General features: G+C 42.2%; 1 protein-coding gene across 2 annotated transcripts in view; it reads right to left on the reverse strand.

Annotated features, from left to right (window-relative positions):
* The window catches only part of UFL1 (UFM1 specific ligase 1), a 39,350-nt gene extending 21,850 nt beyond the window's left edge, over positions 1-17,500 (reverse strand). The window contains exons 1-7 of one of the 2 annotated variants that reach the window (XR_007244300.1): positions 16,322-17,500; positions 9,018-9,163; positions 7,580-7,608; positions 6,650-6,747; positions 3,666-3,780; positions 2,109-2,239; positions 374-432 (exon numbers count right to left, since the gene is read on the reverse strand). Coding sequence is in view for 1 of the 2 variants with exons in the window: in XM_048494143.1 (XP_048350100.1) it covers positions 374-432; positions 2,109-2,239; positions 3,666-3,780; positions 6,650-6,747; positions 7,580-7,608; positions 9,018-9,163; positions 16,322-16,398 (655 nt within the window). In the remaining variant the exon portion in view is untranslated. The remainder of the gene's footprint in view (positions 1-373; positions 433-2,108; positions 2,240-3,665; positions 3,781-6,649; positions 6,748-7,579; positions 7,609-9,017; positions 9,164-16,321) is intronic. The other variant, XM_048494143.1, reaches the window with a different exon arrangement.
* Between the last annotated feature and the right edge of the window lie 5,138 nt (positions 17,501-22,638).

Here is a 22,638-nt window from a genome sequence, read left to right on the forward strand (position 1 = left end):
TGTTTCATCCTCTGGTTTCATCACTAGGAATTTTATTGACTGTGGATCAGGGAACCTCTAAAGTTGGGATAGTATAAGGAAACTAATGCTTGTTGGTATCTGTACATGTTCTGTTAAACCATTTTACGTGAAACCTGCTTTAGCAGAAATATAACCAAAAGTGTAAACCAGGCAATGTGGATTTCACTGGATTAGTTCAACCAGCTTTTAAAAAAGAAAAGCTACGCAGCTACTCAGCACTGTTGGAGAAGACCAATGGCCTATTAACAAACTAATGACATGAGACTGTTACTTAGCAGCTCACTTAGTATGGCTCTTATGCAAAGAGACTACTGAAACTGATATTAGCATTGAAGAGTCTGAACAAACTCACAGTAAAGCAAATGCTCCTGGAAGCCATGCCGAGTGATCAGGTTAATAATTGCTGTAGGCCTAAAGAGAGAAGAGAGATGAGTTATAAGCCAGGAAACATTAAAATGAAATTTCAGGATCTTATGTTAAATCCAAGACAGACACCACATTTTTGAACACTGGAATAATCCAACTAGGAAGATCTAGCTATGCTCCACTTTGTACATGGAATGCTATTACAAGAGATATGCAATCCACAATACTAAATTGGTATTTATTCATAAATACAGCTTGCCGACTTCAATATCTACAACGCTGTGAAATTTGGAAAGATTTATACCAAGTTTGTAGACTTGTGTGACTTTGATGCTTTGCATAGTTCTAGGGTCCTTCTCTGGGCTAAAAAATTTGCACGGTTCATTTCACAGTGGAGAATTTGAATAAGTTTGGGTTCAGACAGCATGTGCAATTCTCCAAGAACAACCTAACTTTTCTTTCATAACAAGGGAGAGACCAATACAGAGGAAAGACTGGAATGGAGTCGCGGTGGGGGGGGGGGGGGGGGAGAAAGCTCTCTCGCCTTTGTACCATTCCCTACATCCTGCCAGTGTTTCAGGCCTAGATGGCAGAAGGCAAAGAACATTTCATGGCTGTCTTTAAAGATTCCAGATGCAATGTACTAGTCATTTGTGTGACATGCTGTCTCAACAGGAACTTGGTGGCTGTGCACATAAACTGAGAGATTGCTAAAGCAACTTCAATGTAAATTAGACAGGAATGTGTTTAAAGAAGCATGCATGTCCCTATTGTTGTAGCTTCCAGCTCTTTCTCACTGCCCCAGTGGATGGGCCAAACTTGAATCGCTAGATGGAGGGTAAGGTACGAAAAACATAATAAGTCTGCCTCCTATGATGCATACCCACCCTGTCATTGTGTCACACACTGTACTAGTACCATTACTCAAAAAAAATTATAATTGTTGATCTGACACCCCAGAATCTGAAAAATTGAAGAGTGGAACTATTCATCTGTATAATTATGAGAATGAGTGCTTTGTAGAAAAGCAAGCACTAGAGTGATGCAAGCTGTTAAAAATAGAAATTATCATTGCTAGCTGTTAAAAATAGAATCCAATTCAAATGTAGTTCATTGCCTTTATCATGCAAGATAAGAGCATTACATATTCAACTTGTGTATCTTTCCAAGAAGATTCTGAGCCTCATCAAAGGATGGGGTGGAATTCCACTGTAAGATCGGTGCGTCAGGACACTTACCCTGGCAGAAGCATGATTTCGCTGGCGCACAACCCCTACCACCCAGCCCCAGCGCTGGGACTTGGCGCTGACTGCAGCACCAGAACTCCCGCACTTGTGCCACCTCTGTCATGCAGTGGGGGTAGTGCAGGGTGTGGCTGGAGAAGGGGCCAACTTTAGTTGGCGCCTTCCAGGCCATCCGCCGCCATATGCCAGGGGAGATCAGTTCAGATTTAAGTCACCAAAAAAGGTGGCTTAAGTTGGAACAGGTCAATAGAGGCTGCTCAGTGGCGAGGAGCGTTTTGCACTTTTGCAGCCGGACAGCCCCTTTGGGAGTGGTGGGGTGGTGCGGCTGCAGTGCTGCAGCCAGGCACTCGACTTGTGGATGTGGCGGTAAAACACATGTTACAGTTTTACATATTTAAAGAACCAACTTTTTATTCTCCCTCCTATGTAGGGAAAAAGGTAAAATTGTTACAAGCCGAAATGCATATTTTGACTTACCTTGTGATGGCGCTGAAGAGACCACGAATGCGGGCACGATGCTGAGTTACAAATGCCTCTGTGAAAATCACCCCTCGATTCTCCTGATCTATTTGCCCATGGATAATTTTACCCAGACGAGTAGAAAATGCCTGAGAACAAAAAGGTAGCATTTGACTGGACAAATGATTTAACACTGCATTGAATTCTAAGTGTATGCCACAAGTATTCAATAAACAACTTTAACTGTGATAGAGTTCAGATATGACATAAACAGAAAAGCAGCTGTATCACTGTCTACCATATACAAACATATGACATGCCTCTTTATGAATTAGTAAAAGCAAACACTAGCGAGTGTGTTAGAGTTTCTGAGTGAGAAGTCACAGTCTCAAGGCTCTGTGAGAGTCAGAGAGTATACAGAGCAAGTCAAAGTCTCAATAAACTGTTAAACAAAATAAAGACAGAGAGTTTAAGAAAACGATGAGAGAGAAGCTGTCAGAAAGTACGGAGTGAATTTATGTTGAGTATCTGTTGCTTCAGTTTCATTTTATTTTGTAAATATTTTGCTTGAAACCTTGAAATTACCTATCAGTTATAAATAAAATCTGACTTTGTTTGAAGAAACATGGGACTCCCACCCTACTCTCCTGAGGACCAAGGTGGTCATCCACTTTGCCTTATAAGTTCATGCACACGACCAAAAGGAGATAAAGGGCGGGTTTTTTTATTTATATTCCCAATGGCAGCTACCATATGGGGAAGAATTAAGGAAACAAATATTGGTTGGTACTTATATATATAAAGAAAAAAACCCAGCGGACATAGCTTTTGGTGACTGCGGGTGGAAGTGTCACTCGACTCAAACTTTTTTTCTGCTGCTTCAGACCAACACAGCTACCTACCTGAATATCAAGTCCAACTATGGTATTCTTAACAACATCACAACCACAGAACATGACAGTATGTATCCAGTCTAGAGAATACCAAATCTTTCAGTAGTATTATAAGGTGCTACTGGTATGAATGTGTAGGAATGCCATATAAACAAGACACATTGCTACCAGTACTTATTTTCATCATATATTTATTTAGGAAAATGCATTTTTACATATCTTTGGCTGCACATTTTCCCTCATGCAACCAACAGATCAACAAACGCTTTATGAATCTATATTTAATAGTCTGAGTTAAGATGTTAACTCGTTCTCCCTGCACCTTACTACAAAAACTATTATTCTTTTCAGAGAAACTTATTGAACTAGTGGATCAGATGTTTATGCTTGAAGGATACTGCTTCTTGTCCGTATTATTAAGTACAAAGGCTGTTAGGAAATTGAATTCTGTTCTGACACTCAGATTTGATATCTCGGTAACTATGTTTAGTGGAAACAAGGATATTAAAATAGTGTACACTGGATTACTTAAAATTCAAACATCATAATTTTACTATACTTACACTCCCATCCAGAAAATAAACCTATGATTCCAGCAGTGAGAACCATAAAATAGTTATGGGCGGTAATATCATCTATTTCAGAGGGAAGTCCCATTTCTGCATGAAGAGGGTATAGTCACCTGCTTCAAGAAGTCTCCTGGAAGGTTATATGTTTTACACAAATCAGATATTTTCACTTGGCCTGTTTCCTGTAATTTGTCATTTGTTTCTTCTGCCACTTGATCTAGGTAATGCCTAAAACAAAAACAAGAATAAAATGTGGATACACCAATATAAATTTGCCTCGCATATGTGTCCTTAAATCAGTCATCTCAACATCTCTTTGCTTGAGACTATGGAAAAAGTTCATAGATGTGGTTGCTGTAGTAGCTCTTCACCACCTTTTCCTTCTTCCAGCAGCTCCCAGTGAATCACACAAGTCTTCCACTGAACACTGGGAAACTCTTTCAATGCACTGCAGTACAGGAGTGGGGTTCAAGTGAGAAGGAGAAAATCATGCGTAATAGCTTGCTTCTTTTGTGATTTACAGTGGTGTTGGTGGACAGTGATTCCATCCAGTTGACCCATCGTACTGCAGCCAGTGTTGCAGTGCATTTTGTTAACAAGGATTCCCCAATCCTTGACACAAGATTTTAAGGATGTGCAAGAGGCTGGTGATAAGAGAAAGGCAAAGAAGATCCACCTCCCTAGGATTAACCTTAATTTTACACTATTATTTAAAGATATTATACATATGCTGGACTCTTTATACAAAGTTCAGTATAAAACAGGTATTAAGTGGCACCTTAAACCAAACAAAATTAACTTCAGCATAAGCTTTCGTTGAATAAATTCTGTTAGTTGTTAAGGTGTTACCAGACTCCTGCTTTATTTTGCTGCTACCACGTGGAATCTTTAAATCAACGGTACACTGAAGCCACAGCATTCAGTTCCTTGTATTCTCTCACCTGCCTTTACAAGGCTTTGAGTTAACATACTAATTGCAGTTTTTAGGAGTATAACATTGTACAGAAGTGTGATATCACAAGCAAGCACTGATGATCCATATCTGCAATAGAATTTTTTTTAATTATCAAGTTATTGTTGTCTGTGTTATTTCATTCAGTTCCTGAAACCAAATACCGTACACACTCGAATATAAGCCGACTTTTTCAGCACATTTTTTATGCTGAAAAAGCCCCCCTCAGCTTATACTCAAGTATATTTGGTAATTCCAAGATGGCGGCCGGAGCTGGGGCTGCTGTGGGGATCCGGTAAGCATGTTGCTGATTTTTTCTAACTCACCAGAGAGCCGTAAAAACAAGCTGTAAGGATAGCCTGCACAGCATTAGAACTAGGTTGTGTGTGTTAAAAGAAACCGAGGCGTTTCTCTCCTTAGGGTTATTGGTGCATTACATTCTAGATGAATACAATTCTTCATACAGTAGTTTATTGCCAAATACTGATGTTACTGAAGACAAAGACTTTCTTTGGAGCAAAGTTTAGGCTGGCATGGCTATGAATCCCAGAATTATTCTACATGTGGAGGAAAACAGTGGTTCATTTGTGTTCCTAGAGTGCTGGAAAGCTGCTCATCCCTAATACAAACTCTATTAAGCAACTCTATCTCACCTTGCTCCCAAATCTTCTGTTTTTTAGCTGCTATTGAGTCAAGTTCGAAAGCTTATACTCAAGTCAATAAATTTCCCAGGCGGTTTCCGCACACTCAATTACAGCACTGCGACGTCGGTGTTATGTGCTGCGCAGCAGAGGCGGAGTGTTTGCATGGGCAGCGACATTATTGAAATCAAGCGGCGACACTAAGCCGCAGCGCTTTGCACGGTAGCGTCGTTGGGGCACTGCTTTGTATTTCCCCGTTTGCGGCTGCGGGTTTCCTGACTGGGCGGGGGTGTGGCTTCCACCTCAGCAGCCCCGGAACTTGCATTTGAGTCCCCAGTGCCCTCCCACGGCTGTATGACAACCCCGTCCCACAAGGAGTCTGCTTCTTCTCTGGTGCTGGACACGAGTGTTCTGCTGGTGGCTCAGGTGTGTGCACCTTCGCAACACTAGCGGCAGCCACCCGTGTCTCCGTTTGGCACTGCTGCCTCCCACAGCTCCCTGTGCCGGGGAACGCCGTGACAGCTGCCCTCACCAACATGGCTGCTGCATTTGTACGGCCTACCAAACATGGCCGCCGCCAGTGCTGGCTGCCTTGGGGCAGGGTTTCCGCCATCGGATCCAGGCTGGCGCTTCATACGGATGCGCCTGTGGAGTGCTGTTGTTTGTAAAACTCGCTTGTTTAGCGACTTTTGATTACGTCGCTTCATAGGCGCGCCAGCATTTCAGCATCACCATAGCATTGGCGTTCCGCCAACGGCTGTGCGAACAGTCCGCCTCAAACACTGCTTTGAGCGTCCTTCAGTCGGCTTATTCTGCCTGTGCGGAAACCGCCCCAGTTTTTTGTGGTAAAATTAGGTGCCTCAGCTTATACTCGAGTATATACAGTACAAGGTATTCTATCAAAGATTCTAGACAACACTGTCTATAGGAGAATGGATCTGGCCCCTCTGCTCAACAGTCTCCAGCCTAAGGATCCTTCAGGGGTTCAGACTCTGCTCAGCGGAGGGGCTGGATCTATCCCAGCAGATACTATATTAAAGTGACACAAGCCTCACCAATCACAACTTTTGTGTTTAGCACAACTAGTTCAGAAGACTGAGTGCCCCATCCTTTAACACATTTCATGTCATTCCACTTCAGATGAAATAAAGGTAATCTCCTCTGTGCATTTTGCTTTCTACAGATTCCTGTCCTATAGTCATCCCACATTCCTTCTATTTTGTTTGAATTCATTCATTCACAAAGAATGACAATAAATACTGCAAGATAAGCCCTTTTATCTTTGTCTTAAGGAAAGATTAAAATGCTTTTTTAAAGTTTGTGAACTATAATAATACTTTAGTATAGCAATTCTCACTTTTATGGCACTTCAAACTGCTCCATAAAAGCTGAAGAATGATTCCTCCATCATAATTCACAATTATTGGCCTTTACTTGACATTCATCACACCTAAAAGCATGATATTAATTTCCACTGCATTTAATTACCCTTGAAATAACTCACTCATCTATAAGCTGTCCCAACACTAGTTGAATGGTTCGATCTGATTTGACAATGTCATTAGCTCGGTTTTCAACATGGAGCAGATCTACATTTATTACCTAGAAGGAGGGGGAAAAAAAGGTTCGTGCTTAGAAGTCAAATCAGTTTGCCATTAAAACAATCTATTTTCAGATTCATAAATGTTATACCCCAGATACTTTTCAGTTGTCAATACATTAGCAACATGTTGATTGGAAAAGAGATTGTAGTACCAGAAAAGAAAATAGCTATTAACTTAAACATACAATGTACATTTTCAGCAAAAATGTAATCATTATGAAAAGCTTCAATTACTTTAATTTTGAAAAAAGAAAAAAATGATTAGTGGAAATGAAACATTAATTAATTCTGTGAATGCCTCAGTAATCAGGCATTTTATTTATATGTGCTCTGTTATTTAATAAGAGATGTCTAAAAAGAAAGCCCTGCTTCCTTTACAAGTTAAAGCAGGTGTTAAACAAATATTAAAATGGAATAATCACAATACGAATATTTGTTTGTACAGTCAAGCATGAGACCAATATAATGGTACGCAAAGAACTGCTACCTACGGTTAATAACAATGAACTAGAGATTAGTGGCTTCCTGCGTATAGTTTAACTTTTTTTTTTTTTGCCATCAAGTTGCAGCCAGCTTTTAGTGACCCTATAGGGTTTTTAAGGCAAGAGACATTTGCCATTGACCACCTCCGCATAACAATCTGGACTTCCTCGGTGATCTTCCAACTAAATACTAACTAGGATGAACACTGTTCCGCTTACAAGATCATGCTAGCCTAGTCTAACCAGGGCTGAACTATTTAATTACACAACCATTAAAGACTGCTAACTTTGTACTGGTCCAATTAAACACAGATTTCACATTTTTCCCCCCCAAAAAGACAAAAGTTACCTGTTGCAAATCAACAATGTTTACACGACCTGTAAAAAACAAACAAAGAACAAACAGGTTTTAAAAGATTGGTATAAACAATCATTAACAAAGAAAGTAAAATGTTAAGACTGTTCATTTAATTTTATAACCCCAGTCAAATATTAAGACTGATGTTACCGTGTTTCCCCGAATATAAGACAGTGTCTTATATTAATTTTTGCTCCCAAAGATGCGCTATGTTTTATTTTCAGGGGATGTCTTATATTTCTGTATTCTGTTCGTCAGGCATGCTTCCAAACAAAAACTTTGCTACGTCTTACTTTTGGGGGATGCCTTATATTTCGCACTTCAGCAAAACCTCTACTATGTCTTATTTTCTGGGGATGTCTTATATTCGGGGAAACAGGGTATGTATACTTGGGAAACCCCCCCCCCCCCCCCCCCGTTCAATGAGTCTTAGGTGGATTCTGCATGGGCCAAAAACAGCGGTGTGAAAATGGTGTAAACCCCATTTACACTGTTTTAAACCATTTCACACCATTTTTGCACTGCTGTTTTGGACCCATGCAGAATCTGCCTTACACTCACACAATATGCGAAGGATTATACCTTCTCTTTATAGATAGTTTTACCAGCACAGCTACTGCTGCTTCCTCTACAGTTGCTCACATGCTGCTCCAATTTCATGTAAAGATTTCTAGCCACCTGATCCAACACTTGCACTGAAAGAAGCAGAACAACTTTTGTGGGGTTCTTTATGTATACCTGGACCAGCATGGAAATAACTGCAGAAGTAGTAGCAACATCATCAAGAATGCAGAGTTAAAGAGGACAACATTTTCTGCAACCCACCAATTATGTGCAGGATTGGAGCTCTGGCATACACTCACCAGAGTATTCCAATCTATCTTAGTCAAAGAAGTTATTCCACAAATGCAAAAGCACATATGTGTGAAACCATCTCTTCCTCTGAACAGGCTCCTCCTGGATGGGCTTCACAAGCTCATCAGGCTCATACATACGATTAGTTGCAATTAAGCTCCACAGAAATTACTCTGCTAATCTGAAGGAGGAACAAAATGATGACTGGGATGAACAAAGCTTACTGTGGAAGAGACCATTATCAGAAAGATAACTCATTCTACCACTTCTCCCTGCATTTCATAGGACATTAATTATTCCAGCCGTAGGATTTACGGTACTAGTGTACATACCTTCTTCAGAGTGAAACTCTTGAACAGGCCAAGATGCTAACTGCATAGTAACACACTGGCAGAAGTTGACAAAACTCAGAGGAAGTGTTATGCCTTTAAGCATTACAATCACATCTCACAGGTGAGTCAGCAAGATAGAGACATATTTCCTATGCTGTTCATTTTTTTAACAAAAGCAAATGGGATGTAAAATCCTCATTCTCTGAATTTCTGAGTATGCTGAAAAACAAAAGCACACTTACCACCACGAACATGAAGCTCATCATGTATCTCTCTACTAATCTGCGCAGGAGTAATATACTCTTTCCCATCGAGAGTATGCACAACATCCAGCTGTTTCTCAGCAATCAACTTAGCAACGATCTCTATGCAATTACGTTCTGATAATCTGCGCACATAATAAAGCAGACAAACACCTTCAGGCACAGCCTCAGCACTTGGAATTTAAACAAGCACTATATTGCAACTGTAGTCTATTTTAACAATTTAAACAAGCACTATATTGCAATCTGGAGAATTCATTACAAAGCTTACACTGCACTTTTGCAATTCAACCCTAAACAGAGTAACATCCTTCTAAACTCTTAGAATTCAATGAACGTAGAAGGATGTAACTGTTTATGAAAGAACCATAACTCCCCTGAAACAGCTATGTTTGTAGGATAATTAGGAATTCCAATTTAATATTGTATCCATTTTATTATTGGTGCAAGTAAGTTATTTCAGATTGATATCCATGGAGTACCAGGTTGTAATTCTGTGCCCTTGGCAAAAGACCAGCTGCCCAGTCAAATATATCACAGTTAGGTGATATGTAAACCATTTCAAGGTTCAAATCTGGAACTCAGAAACTGTTTACAAACCATGGTTTTGTGATCCAAAAACACAAGGCCATTTTTTTCTGTGTCCCACAGGCCCTTCATATCTAGGATTTTGCTCAGTCATGAAACCATGGCAATGACCAGTCAGTGGGATAGTGGTTATGGCCCAGGGGACTGTAGTTTGAATTCCCACGGTATCTTGCAAACTTGCTGGGTGTCTTTGGACCAGTCCCACACTCTCAGCCTAACCTACTTCAAAGGGTACATATGATTACATATCAATCTATATATATATCAAAATAACATTTCTCCATAAAACCTAGAGAAATCAGTTTTCTAGAAAATATGTTTCCAGCCACACAGAGAGACTTCCAGCGAGGGCAAACAGTGTAGCAGTGCCTATGAAGCTTCTACTGAAATGCTGTCTAGACTCTATAGAGATAAGAGACTGTGTTTTCAAGGCTGTGATTTATTTTTGGTGAAACGTACAAATTGGTTGCTCTGCCTCCGAACAGCAGTTCTCTCCTCCTGGTAGGATAAAACTTATGTTTACAAGCTTCCGTCAAGTCACACGTAAGCCTGATTTGGCTGAGTTTTGCAGCTGGTGTTTTAGTTAAATTATCTTTTAAACAAGTCATTGAAGAACATATCCCTTGGGTTGTAAAGGGCTGTTGAAAATTAATTAGAAGCTCAAAGTTATTGTTCTTGGCTCCTTTTGGGTTTTAACGAGCAGTGTTACACCCCAATGGGGAAAAACAAGAGGGCATGAAAACCGGAAGTCTCTTTTTCACCTCCAGCTAGCAAACAGCTTAAACTAGAAGATTTTTTTCCTATGATTTTTTTTAATGATTGGGAATTTAAACTTTGCAATCTCAACCTCAAATCATTATGAAGTACTGGCTGAGAAAGTCTGAAGACTTGACTGAAAGGCAAAATGCTGATTCATGTAAAGATGCAGCATTACCACAAGAGCTGGGGGTTAGCCTCACAGATGGAGATGAACAGAATGGTATTATGGCAGCTGATATGCTTAAAGAATGCACTTCTCTCACTGGAAAATGAGTTAGCAAGCTCTTTGAGTGAATAAATGTTATCTTGACTAACTTATTTAACTCAGTTCTGATCGTCAAAAGCTGACTCTTCCAATGATGCTGAGAGAGAAAAAATTCCAAACCAACTCAGTTTCGACCCTCCTAGGAGAACAGAGATGCTCCACAGAAGTAAGCGAGAATGTGAATCTTAATGAGGGATTGCCATTTCAGCTTAAGCTATAACCCTATAAGATTTGCCTCACAATATGTAAATATAAGGGTTCATGTGATTTATGCACACTTCTGGGCATGAAACCATCTCAAATAGATCTGGAAAATGTAGAGTCCCTAAATAGCTTGATTTAGATACAGAAAGTACTACTGACTTTTAGAGGCAGACTTTCCTCCACTCTATTATGCCATATGGCCTTCTTTCATTCAAAGGGAATATTCCCAACATGGGTATTTAGTAATTTGACTTCTACTTTGACTGATAATTTGACTTTGATGACTAAACAACAACATATGAAAATTCAGAAAAATGGTCAAAATGTTCAAAAACCATGAGTATGTCTTCTAGAGGACAAAGATCTAATATGATGGGAGGACAGACTTCTCCAACCCACTCCAGTTTCAGGACAATCGCATTTAGAGAACTCAACAGAAGAGGCCCTATAGAGTTCTCATTCAGACTTACCACCAGAGGAACAAATAGGGGTCACTAACAGATTGGGGCATCTGTGAAACTGCTGAGATTAAATAAAAACTCTCTTGTGCATGTTAAAATAGACCACCCAAGGAATAATGATCTCATACCCACTGACAGGAAACAAACACAGATAAAGCCTCAATCACTATCTATGGATAATAAGAAACCACGTATTGATTATGACCTCCAAACACCTCCTTCCACAAAACAGAAACAATGGATTAAAGAGAAGAGCAATGTCAACCTGCCCCCTCAGACAAGAAGTGGCTGTGTAATCTTGGATAGGAAAGAAGATTCATATAAAATCACAACAGAAGATTGACAATTCAGACCTAATGAAAACCTCAATGCTTCATTTACTAATGCAAAGAATGCCACTCAATTATCTTAAGTGTGTTGGAATATCGCAGGGTGGAGAACAAAAAGCTCAGATTGCATCTTCTTTGAATTTATTTTTCAACTTGATTTGCTGTTCCTCCAAGAGACCTCCAAGAGACTGAAGAATTTAACATTCCCAATTTTTATTCTGTAATAATATCTGCACTTCCTAATTGTAAGTGGGCGGGGAGGCTTGGGAGGCATAGGAATTTTTGTGTCCACCTGTTTAAAGGCACAGATTGTAAAGATATCATTTCACGCTAATTGGATTGCAGCAATGCTCATATCAATTAAACAGTATACGATTCTTTGTTTTAAGCTATACTTGCCTCCGCAGCATTTCTGTTCTCAGATATGTGATTTGGAAGGATGGTGGGCTCCAATTCTTGCAACACTCTCTACTCATATTGATAGAATAGGCCAAATCCCAAGGAATTGGGATTTTGCTATTATAGTTTCCATCTTTAAAAAGAGTTGCAGAACTAACCCAGCCAACTATAGACCTATAAGCTTATTAAACATAATAATAAAGCTACATTCAAAACATCTTTCTCTCAACTTATGTAGTTGGTTAGACCAAGAAGACTACTTAGAAAGTAAACAAGCTGGATTTAGATAGATCAACAATGGACCATTGTCCTATTCTGCATCATTTAAATGAGAAATATGTACATGCCACAAGAAGCTCTTCATTTGCAGAGTTTGTCGATTTAAAAGCAGCTTTTAACACCATATCTAGGGGACAGTTGTAAAGAAAACTGGTCAACACTTCAATCTATAAATGGCAATTGCATTTGATAACTGAGAACACCAGGATTCAAGTAAGATTTACCCATGAAGGCCACTTGTCAAACCCAATAACAATGCAGAAAAGTGTGAGGCAGGGATCTATGCTGGCTCCCTTTCTCTTTAACATCTACACTGATTATTTAATAAAGCACCTTCAGAATGTAGATAGATAGACCATGCACCAAACCTGGATAAGAAAAAAACTACCAATTCTAATGTATGCAGATGATGCTGTGATTTTATCACAGACAAAAATAAGATTGAAACAGGCCATGGAAACTTTGAAATCACATTGTTATAAGGGTCATTTAAGTATTAACTATGATAAAACCAAGATAATTCATTTCAATAACAGATTTAGAAGCTCTTCATGGCAAACTGATGGACATAAAAATTGACCAGGTGAAAAGTTTTAAATACTTAGGGAGTAATTTCCCAGGATAACAGAAGTCAGATGGCTCATAATGCTGGCAAAAAGAGCTCTGCTGACATACCTAGATTATTCCAGACCAAAGATGGGAATTTTATACCAGCAGCGATTAGGCTGTTTATTGCTAAGTATTTAATACAGCTGACCTATGGTACTTAACTGGGCCCTTAACAACATTGCCATACTAGAGCAAGTACATTCAAGCTTCCGTAGAACACTGTTTAATGCTCCCAGGGGTACAGCCAATGTAATGCTTTGAGCAGAAGTTGAGCTCCAGAAGATGGAGGCTAGAGTGTGGAGGCCAGAGTGTGAAAATCCATTTGCAACCTAGGGGCCTAATATCAAAATTTCTTACAGATACTCACCAGTCTGCTTGGAACTCGAGAGTCATCCAAAAATTACTCATGATTGGACTAGATTCTGTATACTGGGTAGAGTTTAGATTTAAAAAGGCAAGGGTGATGGTATGTCAACATCTTCTTGACATTAAACTACAAAATATGGCCCAACTTCCAAATCCATTTAGAGCACATGTGTCAAATTCATGGCCTGCAGGCCAAATCAGGCCCGCTGTATAATTCTATCTGGCCCTCGTTAACACACACTTAACACTCCATTGTCTGGTCCGCAAGCCTGGAGCCGTGGGGGAGGGGTGGTGTCGGACCTGGGAAGAGCAGTCGCCCAAACCAACAGCAGGAGCCTGAAGCTTGCAGCCTGCAGTGAGGGACGAAGGAGGAGGCAACTGGTAAGCACTAAGCAGGCAGGCCAGGCGTGGGGGGGGGGGGAGGAGTGGGCAGGCAGGCTTCTTCCCTCTCCGGGGCTGCTCTGGCTCCATTTTGGGCCCGGCTGCCTCTCCCCCGCGTCCCTTTGGGCCTTCTCTGGCAGCAAACCTGCTCTGGGGACTGCAGAGAGAATCACACGGGACTCTCAGTGTATTTATTAGAGGGGTTCCTTGGCATTCGAAGAGCAGCTCCAACTGAGCCTCTGGGGCTGCAACTTGAGCATCAGCTGCCTCCAGTTTCCCTTTGCCTGCTGAGAGATTCCCTCCCAGGGAACCCTATTTGCATGCAAACTTTGCAATCCTTTGTAAGTAATACTCACCCCTCCCCAAAGTTGCAGACCCAAAAGGAGAAGGAAAATAATCTCCTCTCCTTGCGGGCAAAAGTTGGTGTGTGTTTTTTTGCCTGGTGCTTTGCATTAGTTTTTTGCAAGAGCCGCCCCATCTCAGGGTCATGCTTTGGATAAGGCGGCCGAGTGGAAGGGGCGGATGGGAGGTCCAGATTCAGCTTTGCGCCAGGGGAGTCCTGCTCTGACTTCTATGCATACCTGCAGGGTAGGCTGCCGTGTGGGATGAACAGAAGCTGCTAATCTCCGTAGGGCAGAGGGGGTTTGCATGCCTAGTGCTGCTGACAGCACCAGCCAGGCTGCTGCTGCCGTCCCCTCTCTGCCCAACGGAGCAGGCGGCTGCCTTCTCTGTGGGGCAGAGAGGGTTTGAATGCCCAGTGCAACCGGCTCATGCAGCACAAGAGCCGGCAGCACTGAAGGCTGCTGCCGCCCCCTCTCTGCCCAATGAAGCAAGCAGCTGCCTTCTCCATAGGGCAGAGAGGGTTTGCATGCCCAGTGTTCCCGGCTTGCGCGGCGCAATAGCAGCAGGCAGGCAAGTCCCCTCTCTGTCCAACAGAGCAGGCGGCTGCCTTCTCCATGGGGCAGAGGGGGTTTGCATGCCCGGTGTTGCCAGCAGTACCAGGTAGGTCACCGCTGCGGTCCCCTCTGCCCAACAGAGCAGGCGGCTGCCTTCTCCATGGGCAGAGGGGGGTTGCATGCCTGGCAATAAATGGTTATTCTGTACGGCCCCCAACCTAAAGTGTGCTTTGAGTTTTGGCCCCCTATGCAATTGAATTTGACATCCCTGATTTAGAGCTTTGAAACCATGGATAGAAATTGCTTTAGCTCCATACCCAGTAAATCTAACCTTTCCAAAATATCAATTGGCCTTCTCTAGGGAATGCTTAAATGCATTTCTATCAGTCCTATTATTAGGGAGGTTTCAAAAGTGACCCATGGAAACACACCTATGCCCATGTACTTGTAATGAGATAAAATCTCTCATATACCATTGAACTACCATTTTTATGGAGATGTTAAAAGTCTAATACCCTTGCTGTTTTGGTCATTCTTTTCCTTTTAATTGCCCACGTGTACTTTTAGTAAATTTCTTGCTGGAGGATAAAGTCCCCAACATAATGTATCAAGTGGCAACATTTCTTTATATTGCCACAAGATTATGCTGATCTAAGGTTTTATGTGCTTAGATCTTTTAACTATGGTTGATTGTTATTTTACGTTGTACAATTAATGCTAGCATGTCCCCTTGAGAGGGAATGATGGTGTAATTCTGAATATTTAAATGCTTATTTATTATTTTATTCTTTTTTACCCTGGTCAAAGTCTGAATAAACAGAGTGTTTAATTGATTTCCAGCCATATTTTGTGATGGCAACAACACAAGCAGGAACATACTTCAATGTAAAGATTCTGAAAAAGTAAACCCGTTCTAAGCAAGAAATGTGGGGGGGGGGGAGAACTGTCTGATCTTCGTCATCTGACAGTTGCAACTACTCAACAGGATAACTATATACTGTGCAACCATAACTTTCTATCTTTTCCTTGTTTACCATATCTACATACCAGAAACAGCCTTTCACCTGGAAGACCTCCATTAACAGCAGCAATAAAAGATGGCAGCTATGGAGACTGGTACTGATGGCAGTAACAAGATTGTGTTTGGAGGCACACATTCTGATTTCATTGGTTTTGCCCAATTCAGAATGCCTCTGGAGCCAGCAGCTCCTGAGAAAAAGGCAATGAACTCAAGATGTCTACATCTGCATATCTAGGAAACCATAATTAAGACTGAATCTGGTTAATAATACTTTTAGGTCTTGATTTCAGGTCCCAACTTCATAGATCCTAATTAGGAGACTGCCCACATTCTGACAACTGCAAACCATGGCTTGGAGAGCCATCTATACCTGTGCATACGCAGGTAGTAGCAGAAATCAAGTTACAGCTTTTCGGGTCATTCAGGACACACACACACCCCTTTCCCAAATCACTTATTTTTATGGCTTTAAAAGCAGAATGCAGAAACCGCTTTCCTTTTTATGGAAATAGGGAAGAAAACGCCACCTGCTGCATGCCGGGGAGGGGTGTGTGTTAAAAGTATACAGGCTACTAACCCAAAGTTAACAAGCTATGCCAGGATATGTTGTCGGGGACATTACGGTGCTATCTACAACAAACGCAGTTTATGCAGTCATTACGGGCAATGCAAAGGGGAAACTGTCAAAGCACACAAACAATTGAAAGGGATGGCGAAGCCCCTCACCTGTGCGACGCCTGGGCAAACTGGGCGGATTGGAACTGTTGCGACAGTTTTAGAATCTCTTCCCAAGTAGCAGCCATGACCGTGGCTCGTGAAAGGCCAGCATTCAGACGACGCCTGCTTAAACTCACACGTCAGCGCGAAAGCCTCTCTGACGACGGGTCGTGTGTAGGGACAATCCACCTCGTCGCGCTTTGACTCTCGTTCCCGCTGGATAGCGCCACCTGCAGTAGAAGGTCAGAAGCGGTGTCGTAGTAGTATGAAAGAGGAAGGGAGATGCCGGTGGCAGAAGCGGTTCAAGCCGCTGTTGTGCGCATTTTATAGTCACTTTTGCAAAACATCCTTCCCATCTCCTGTACAGGGGCCGATATATCAAGAATCACTGTTGTACTTTGTGCTCGCAATATTTCCTTATACGGTTTTCTGGAATGATGCAATTCTTCTTCAGCCCCATTCAAATAATGAAATCCAAGCAGAGGACAAGTGTTTACGGATTTGTTGAAAATGAGATTTTAAAAAAGGCTCCAGCTGTGCTTTCCCTTCCTTTCTTCCCAGGAACACAGCATTCTGAATACATGTAGAATAAATAAATTTTGCATGTTTGTAACGTCACTCATTTCGTGCCCTTCAGTGGTAGTCGACTGCTGGAAGGAAGAAGTGACAGGATGCGATTCTCCCAGGCAGACACAAAAAATGTCTTGTTGCAGCTTGAAGATTCACAGACTTATTGTGCTGCAGGCTTCCATAACCTAGAATACATTATCAAGTGGATGCTACAGACTTCCCCCAAGGACCTGTTTTCTATTCCCTCTCATTAAAACAAGAATGTTTTCCTGATTGTGTTCTCTCTCTGATTTTATATTGCGTAATTTTATGATCTTTAACGTTCCTTGGCATTCGAAGAGCAGCTCCAACTGAGCCTCTGGGGCTGCAACTTGAGCATCAGCTGCCTCCAGTTTCCCTTTCGTTCTGCAGCTTTTTGTTTTTAACCCCGCATTTGCAAAAGGCCAGCCGGCTGAGAGATTCCCTCCCAGGAACCCGTATTTGCATGCAAACTTTGCAATCCTTTGCAAGTAATACTCACCCCTCCCCAAAGTTGCAGACCCAAAAGGAGAAGGAAAATAATCTCTCCTTGCAAGAGAGCTGACCCACTGCAAACACACGCCCCCAGCCCTGTAATCCATGCAAAAAAGGGGGCCATGAGTTACAGAACTCCAAGCCAAAAGAAAGGCAAGCCCTCCTCTCACTCCACCCAAACTTGCAAACTCCCCGCCTCCAAGTCCCGTGGCATCGCCTTGCGGGCAGAAGTTGGTGTGTGTTTTTTTGCCTGGTGTTTTGCATGAGTTTTTTGCAAGAGCCGCCCAGCTCTGGGTCATGCTTTGGGTAAGGCGGCTGAGTGGAAGGGGCGGATGGGAGGTCCAGATTCAGCTGTGCGCCAGGGGAGTCCTGCTCTGACTTCTATGCATACCTGCAGGGTAGGCTACCCTGTGGGATGAACAGAAGCTGCTGCTCTCCATAGGGCAGAGGGGGTTTGCATGCCTAGCGTTGCTGGCAGCACCAGTCAGGCTGCTGCTGCCGTCCCCTCTCTGCCCAACGGAGCAAGCGGCTGCCTTCTCTGTGGGGCAGAGAGGGTTTGAATGCCCGGTGCAACCGGCTCAAGCAGCACAAGAGCCGGCAGCACTGAAGGCTGCTGCCGCCCCCTCTCTGCCCAATGAAGCAAGCAGCTGCCTTCTCCATAGGGCAGAGAGGGTTTGCATGGCCGGTGTTCCCGGCTCGGCTCGCGCGGCGCAATAGCAGCAGGCAGGCAAGTCCCCTCTCTGCCCAATGGAGCAGGAAGCGGCCTTTTCCGTGGGGCAGAGAGGGTTTGCAAGCATGGAGTCGCCAGCTTGCGCTGCGCGAGAGCGGCAGCACCAGGCAGGCCGCCGCCGCCCCCTCTGTTCAACAGAAAAGATGGCTGCCTTCCCCATGTGGCAGAGAGGGTTTGCATGCCTGGCACCGCCGCCCCCTCTGCCCAATGGAGCAGGCAGCTGCCTTCTCCGTTGGGCAAAGGGGGTTTGCGTGGCCGGTGTTCCCGGCTCGTGCGGTGCAGGACGCGGCCTTTTCCGTGGGGCAGAGAGGGTTTGCAAGCATGGTGTCGCCAGCTTGTGCGATGCGAGAGCGGCAGCACCAGGCAGGCTGCCGTCCCATACCCTCTGCCCAATAGAGCAGGCGGCTGCCTTCTCCATGGGGCAGAGGGGGTTTGCATGCCCGGTGCTGCCGGCAGCACCAGGTAGGCCACCGCTGCTGTCCCCTCTGCCCAACAGAGCAGGCAGCTGCCTTCTCCATGGGCAGAGGGGGTTTGCATGCCTGGCAATAAATGGTTATCCTGTTCGGCCCCCAACCTAAAGTGTGCTTTGAGTTTTGGCCCCCTGTGCAATTTAATTTGACACCCCTGCCATAAGGGAAGGGCTATATAGAAATCTATTACATGAAATGAACTGAAATGAATGGGCTGCTGACTGATCTGAAGGCAACACCTTTTTTTTTGCAGGCACAGTTATTTAAGAGGGTCTTTGGTTGAATGTGATTTTATTTCTAATCCCTTATTAGGATGTGGGTCATAATTTAGTTTATTGTAGATTGGATTTGTGTTAGTAAAGTGTGTGTGGTAGGGGGAGCTAAACCTGCTTCTCCTTGTGTGTGTGGTCACAAATAGAAAAGAGCTGGTGTTCCTGTGAGAGGCATAAAACTGCCATTATAGATACAATGCTGACTCTTCATGTTGGTCTCTAACAAAACAAGGTCTTTGTAATGTGAAGATGGAACCTCAGTTAGGTGGAGCCAACCCAGCTTTGTTTTGCTTGTCTGTTTTGGGGGATTTGGAAACTTTCTTTCTGTAAACTCTTTTGAGCCTATAAATGCTTAAACAAATAAGATGTGTATCAGAACATTATCAGTTCATTTTTAGGACATATTGTTCGTGTCATACACTGAAGTTGCTTTGTACTAGTATTGTGTATTTCTTTTTTCTTCTGGGTATTTCTGAAATAAATAAGGAACACATCCTTGAAATAAGGAACAGACAGCAAGCCTATTTGGAGAACACTGCCCAGACCTCTATACAACCATATGAGACAAAGTGAGGTGAGAATAACAGACCACTGGGTATATCAGAAGCGTTTGGATTAATAATCATAAAGCATGGGTGACGCAAAGAGGCTGCTCCACAAATGCTCACCTTCTTTTCCTCAGGTTTCTAGACAGAAGTATTAGTAATTCAGTTTCTGGAAGAACTGCTAACACTTTTTGCCAGGACTGGTTCTCAATAGCTGGGCCCCTTAAGCTGAGATTTTAATCTTTTGTGTTCAAGAATTTTTTAAACAGCATTTTAACAGCATTCATGTTATATACATACAGCATGTAATATTGATAGCGGAGTAAGAAATGAATTATCCCATTTCTGATCTTGTTGTTAATAAAGGTGAACTTATGTTTTATTGCTTTCTAAATTAGATAGGAACAAGCTGTATTAGATAGAATGTAGATATTACTATTGTATCTTGTATTTGTGTCTGCATGGAACCTCCTTCGCTCAAGGCAGGAATCCACCCCTGCTCCACCTGGGTATGTCCCTTTCATTTGCTAAAACCATGAATGGACAGTTGACAAAAGAGACCCCAGATAAGGGTGCCGTGGTTAGGTTTCGATTACTGGCCCCAAGCACCCAAAGGACTCTTTTGTGTTTTTCCCGCCTGTGCTTATGTCATCACCTCGCCCTGCTTCGGCCGTGAAATTCAAGAAGGGATAGCCCTCTGGACTCTAATTGGTTCCCATGTATGGGAATGGTTGTAGGCTGTCCTGTATTCCCCCGGACTCCCGGGCGGGAGAAAGGGTATTTGAGGTGTTGTACAGCTGCTAGGCAGCTGCAGTTGCCGTGGTGTGGAGGTGCTGACACGTAGGTCAGCATCTCAATAAACTCATTTTTATTTTCACTATTCTCGCTGTGTTGGGTCCTGTTTCTGTTCCTCTGCGCTGCTGAGAGCTGGCAGATCTAGGGAAATAAAGTTACCCAGGCAGCGCTGTAACAACATATACACAGCATGTTATATATTTACAGCATTCATGTTATAAATATACATTTTATACATATATAAAACATGATGCACTCACTTGATATGTGAGCATTTTTGATCATGGAAATGATACCCCATTCCACACATATAAGAAAAGGCTGCCAGCAACTTTAGAATAGCATTTGGTTGATTTTGACCTAAGATGAACTAAGCACTCTGGCCTGTACCAGCATTAGTATAATTACTGTAATACATTTCTGTCATGTATTAACTGATAATGTAGATAGAAGATTTGTGAAAATTATTGACTGCACATATTTGGAAATTTGGCAATACTGTGATTTGATCATCACACTGAACTTTCCTTGCAAAAAGAGTCAAATGCAGAGTGAGCTGAGCTAGATAATTAGTAGTAGGTCCTTCTGCTGTGACACATTTCAGCTGCTATAGCAAAAACAAATGGTTTATTGGGTTCATGTTCTGATTTATAGCTACTGTTGAAACTTTACTAGCAATAAAGATCACAAAAATGGTTGGATGTTTGTTTCTCACAATTTACTGATACAGATTCTTAAAGGGTGTATGGTAGCAGACAGTGAATTGATTAAAAAATTCTCTGTGTCAATATTGTACCACTGATTGATGCTCAACTGCAAAAAGTACAATAAAGGCAGCTTTAATAAACATTATGCAATTCATCCCCTGTATCTTATTGATTCACTCTGAAAAAGCCATTTTCACTGACCCTAATTAGAAGCCACAAAGGAAAATTCTAGTGATATTAATGCTGTCAAAATGAATCAATGCAATAAGTGTGACAAACTTTGTTACAGAATATAGTTATACCCATAGATCTTCAAAGACATGGTCACTCAAGTGACAAAAAACCTTATTGTTGATTAACCAAGTATTAGTTAACAGAATGACGTGAGTTCTCTAACTGATGCTCAGAGCTACTGAGGCTTCTTTGAGATCTGTAAGATCAGTTTCTGGAGACAGGGACAGTAACATATGATGGCCAATATGGTCAGTTTTAAAATAGTCTGACCTAATTTTTGGCCTATTTTTTCTTCCACTGAAATATTTGAAGTTCCCCTGCTTCTACATGTGCATGGATATTGAGAAATGCAACTTGTTGGCAGGCTCATGGACTTGCTATTCTGTCTTTCCCCTCTTCCTTCTACTATGGTCAGATGCAGAGATTGATGGATGGTAGATTCCCCTCTACAAACCAGGATACTTTCAGCGCCATTGTAAGCACAGTAGCACCCTTTTAAGTCAACTGAAACCATGAGCATAGCAGGGTGTAAATCTGCTTAGAATTGCACAGTTAGAAACCCAGCGCTTGAAGGGAAAACTAATTGGTTGTGGTGGGTTTTCCGGGCTGAAAACTAATTGGTTATAACCTGTGCGCCTGTGTAACCTCAGCTTGTGGGTTCTGTGGGGCAGTACTTGGAAGGAGTTGCAAAGAACCAAATTTAAACAAAACAGTTTACTTTACTTAACAAATAACACTTTTAAAACATCAACATTTAACGTTACAATTCAAGGTCCTGTTCAGGTTGCATTTCAAGTCCTTTCATTTACAGTCTACTGATATTGCCAAGTCCAAATCTTCTTTGCAAGTTGGCTGGCTCCTGAAGACTCCAAGGGCTTGATGAACAGGTTGCAACATGATGAAGGTCTCCAGGAGAACTCTCACCCATTACAACCACAAAAGAAACCCTGAAACAATAAACTCCAACATTTACAACACAGCAAAACAACAACTACCTTCCCAGTAGTTCCCAACAATATTGAAATTACCTTAACAAGGTGTTAAGGGCTTATAGAAATCAAGGTCCGAGTCTGGTAGCCTTGTTCTTCTGCAAAAGAGCTCTTTCAGCCTCTCTGCTGCTCCGAGTCTCCACCCCTTACTGGGTCAACCCATTCTGGGCCAACCCATTCTGGGCATGGGGGTTACACCTGCATTCATTTATCAAAGGTAACTAGACTCAATGTTGATTAAAAATTATTTCTGAATGCAGCGTCAGTGTTGGCAGGAATGCTGAGTCCATCTGCTGGACTATATAGATTTTAGCAGTAACAGTGATAAACATTTGCATGGCAGTATCTGACACTCCCTCCTCACCCCAGCCCACCCAGGAAATTCCTTTGCACAGAGAAATCCACATATGTGTTGACAATGTTTTAATGATGCCATTTGAAAACTAATAGTTGTTTATTATGGAAGCACCATGGTTAACTAATTTTAGATTCTGGACTTGA

Source organism: Sphaerodactylus townsendi, linkage group LG01 (assembly GCF_021028975.2).
Source record: "Sphaerodactylus townsendi isolate TG3544 linkage group LG01, MPM_Stown_v2.3, whole genome shotgun sequence".
Taxonomy (NCBI): domain Eukaryota; kingdom Metazoa; phylum Chordata; class Lepidosauria; order Squamata; family Sphaerodactylidae; genus Sphaerodactylus; species Sphaerodactylus townsendi.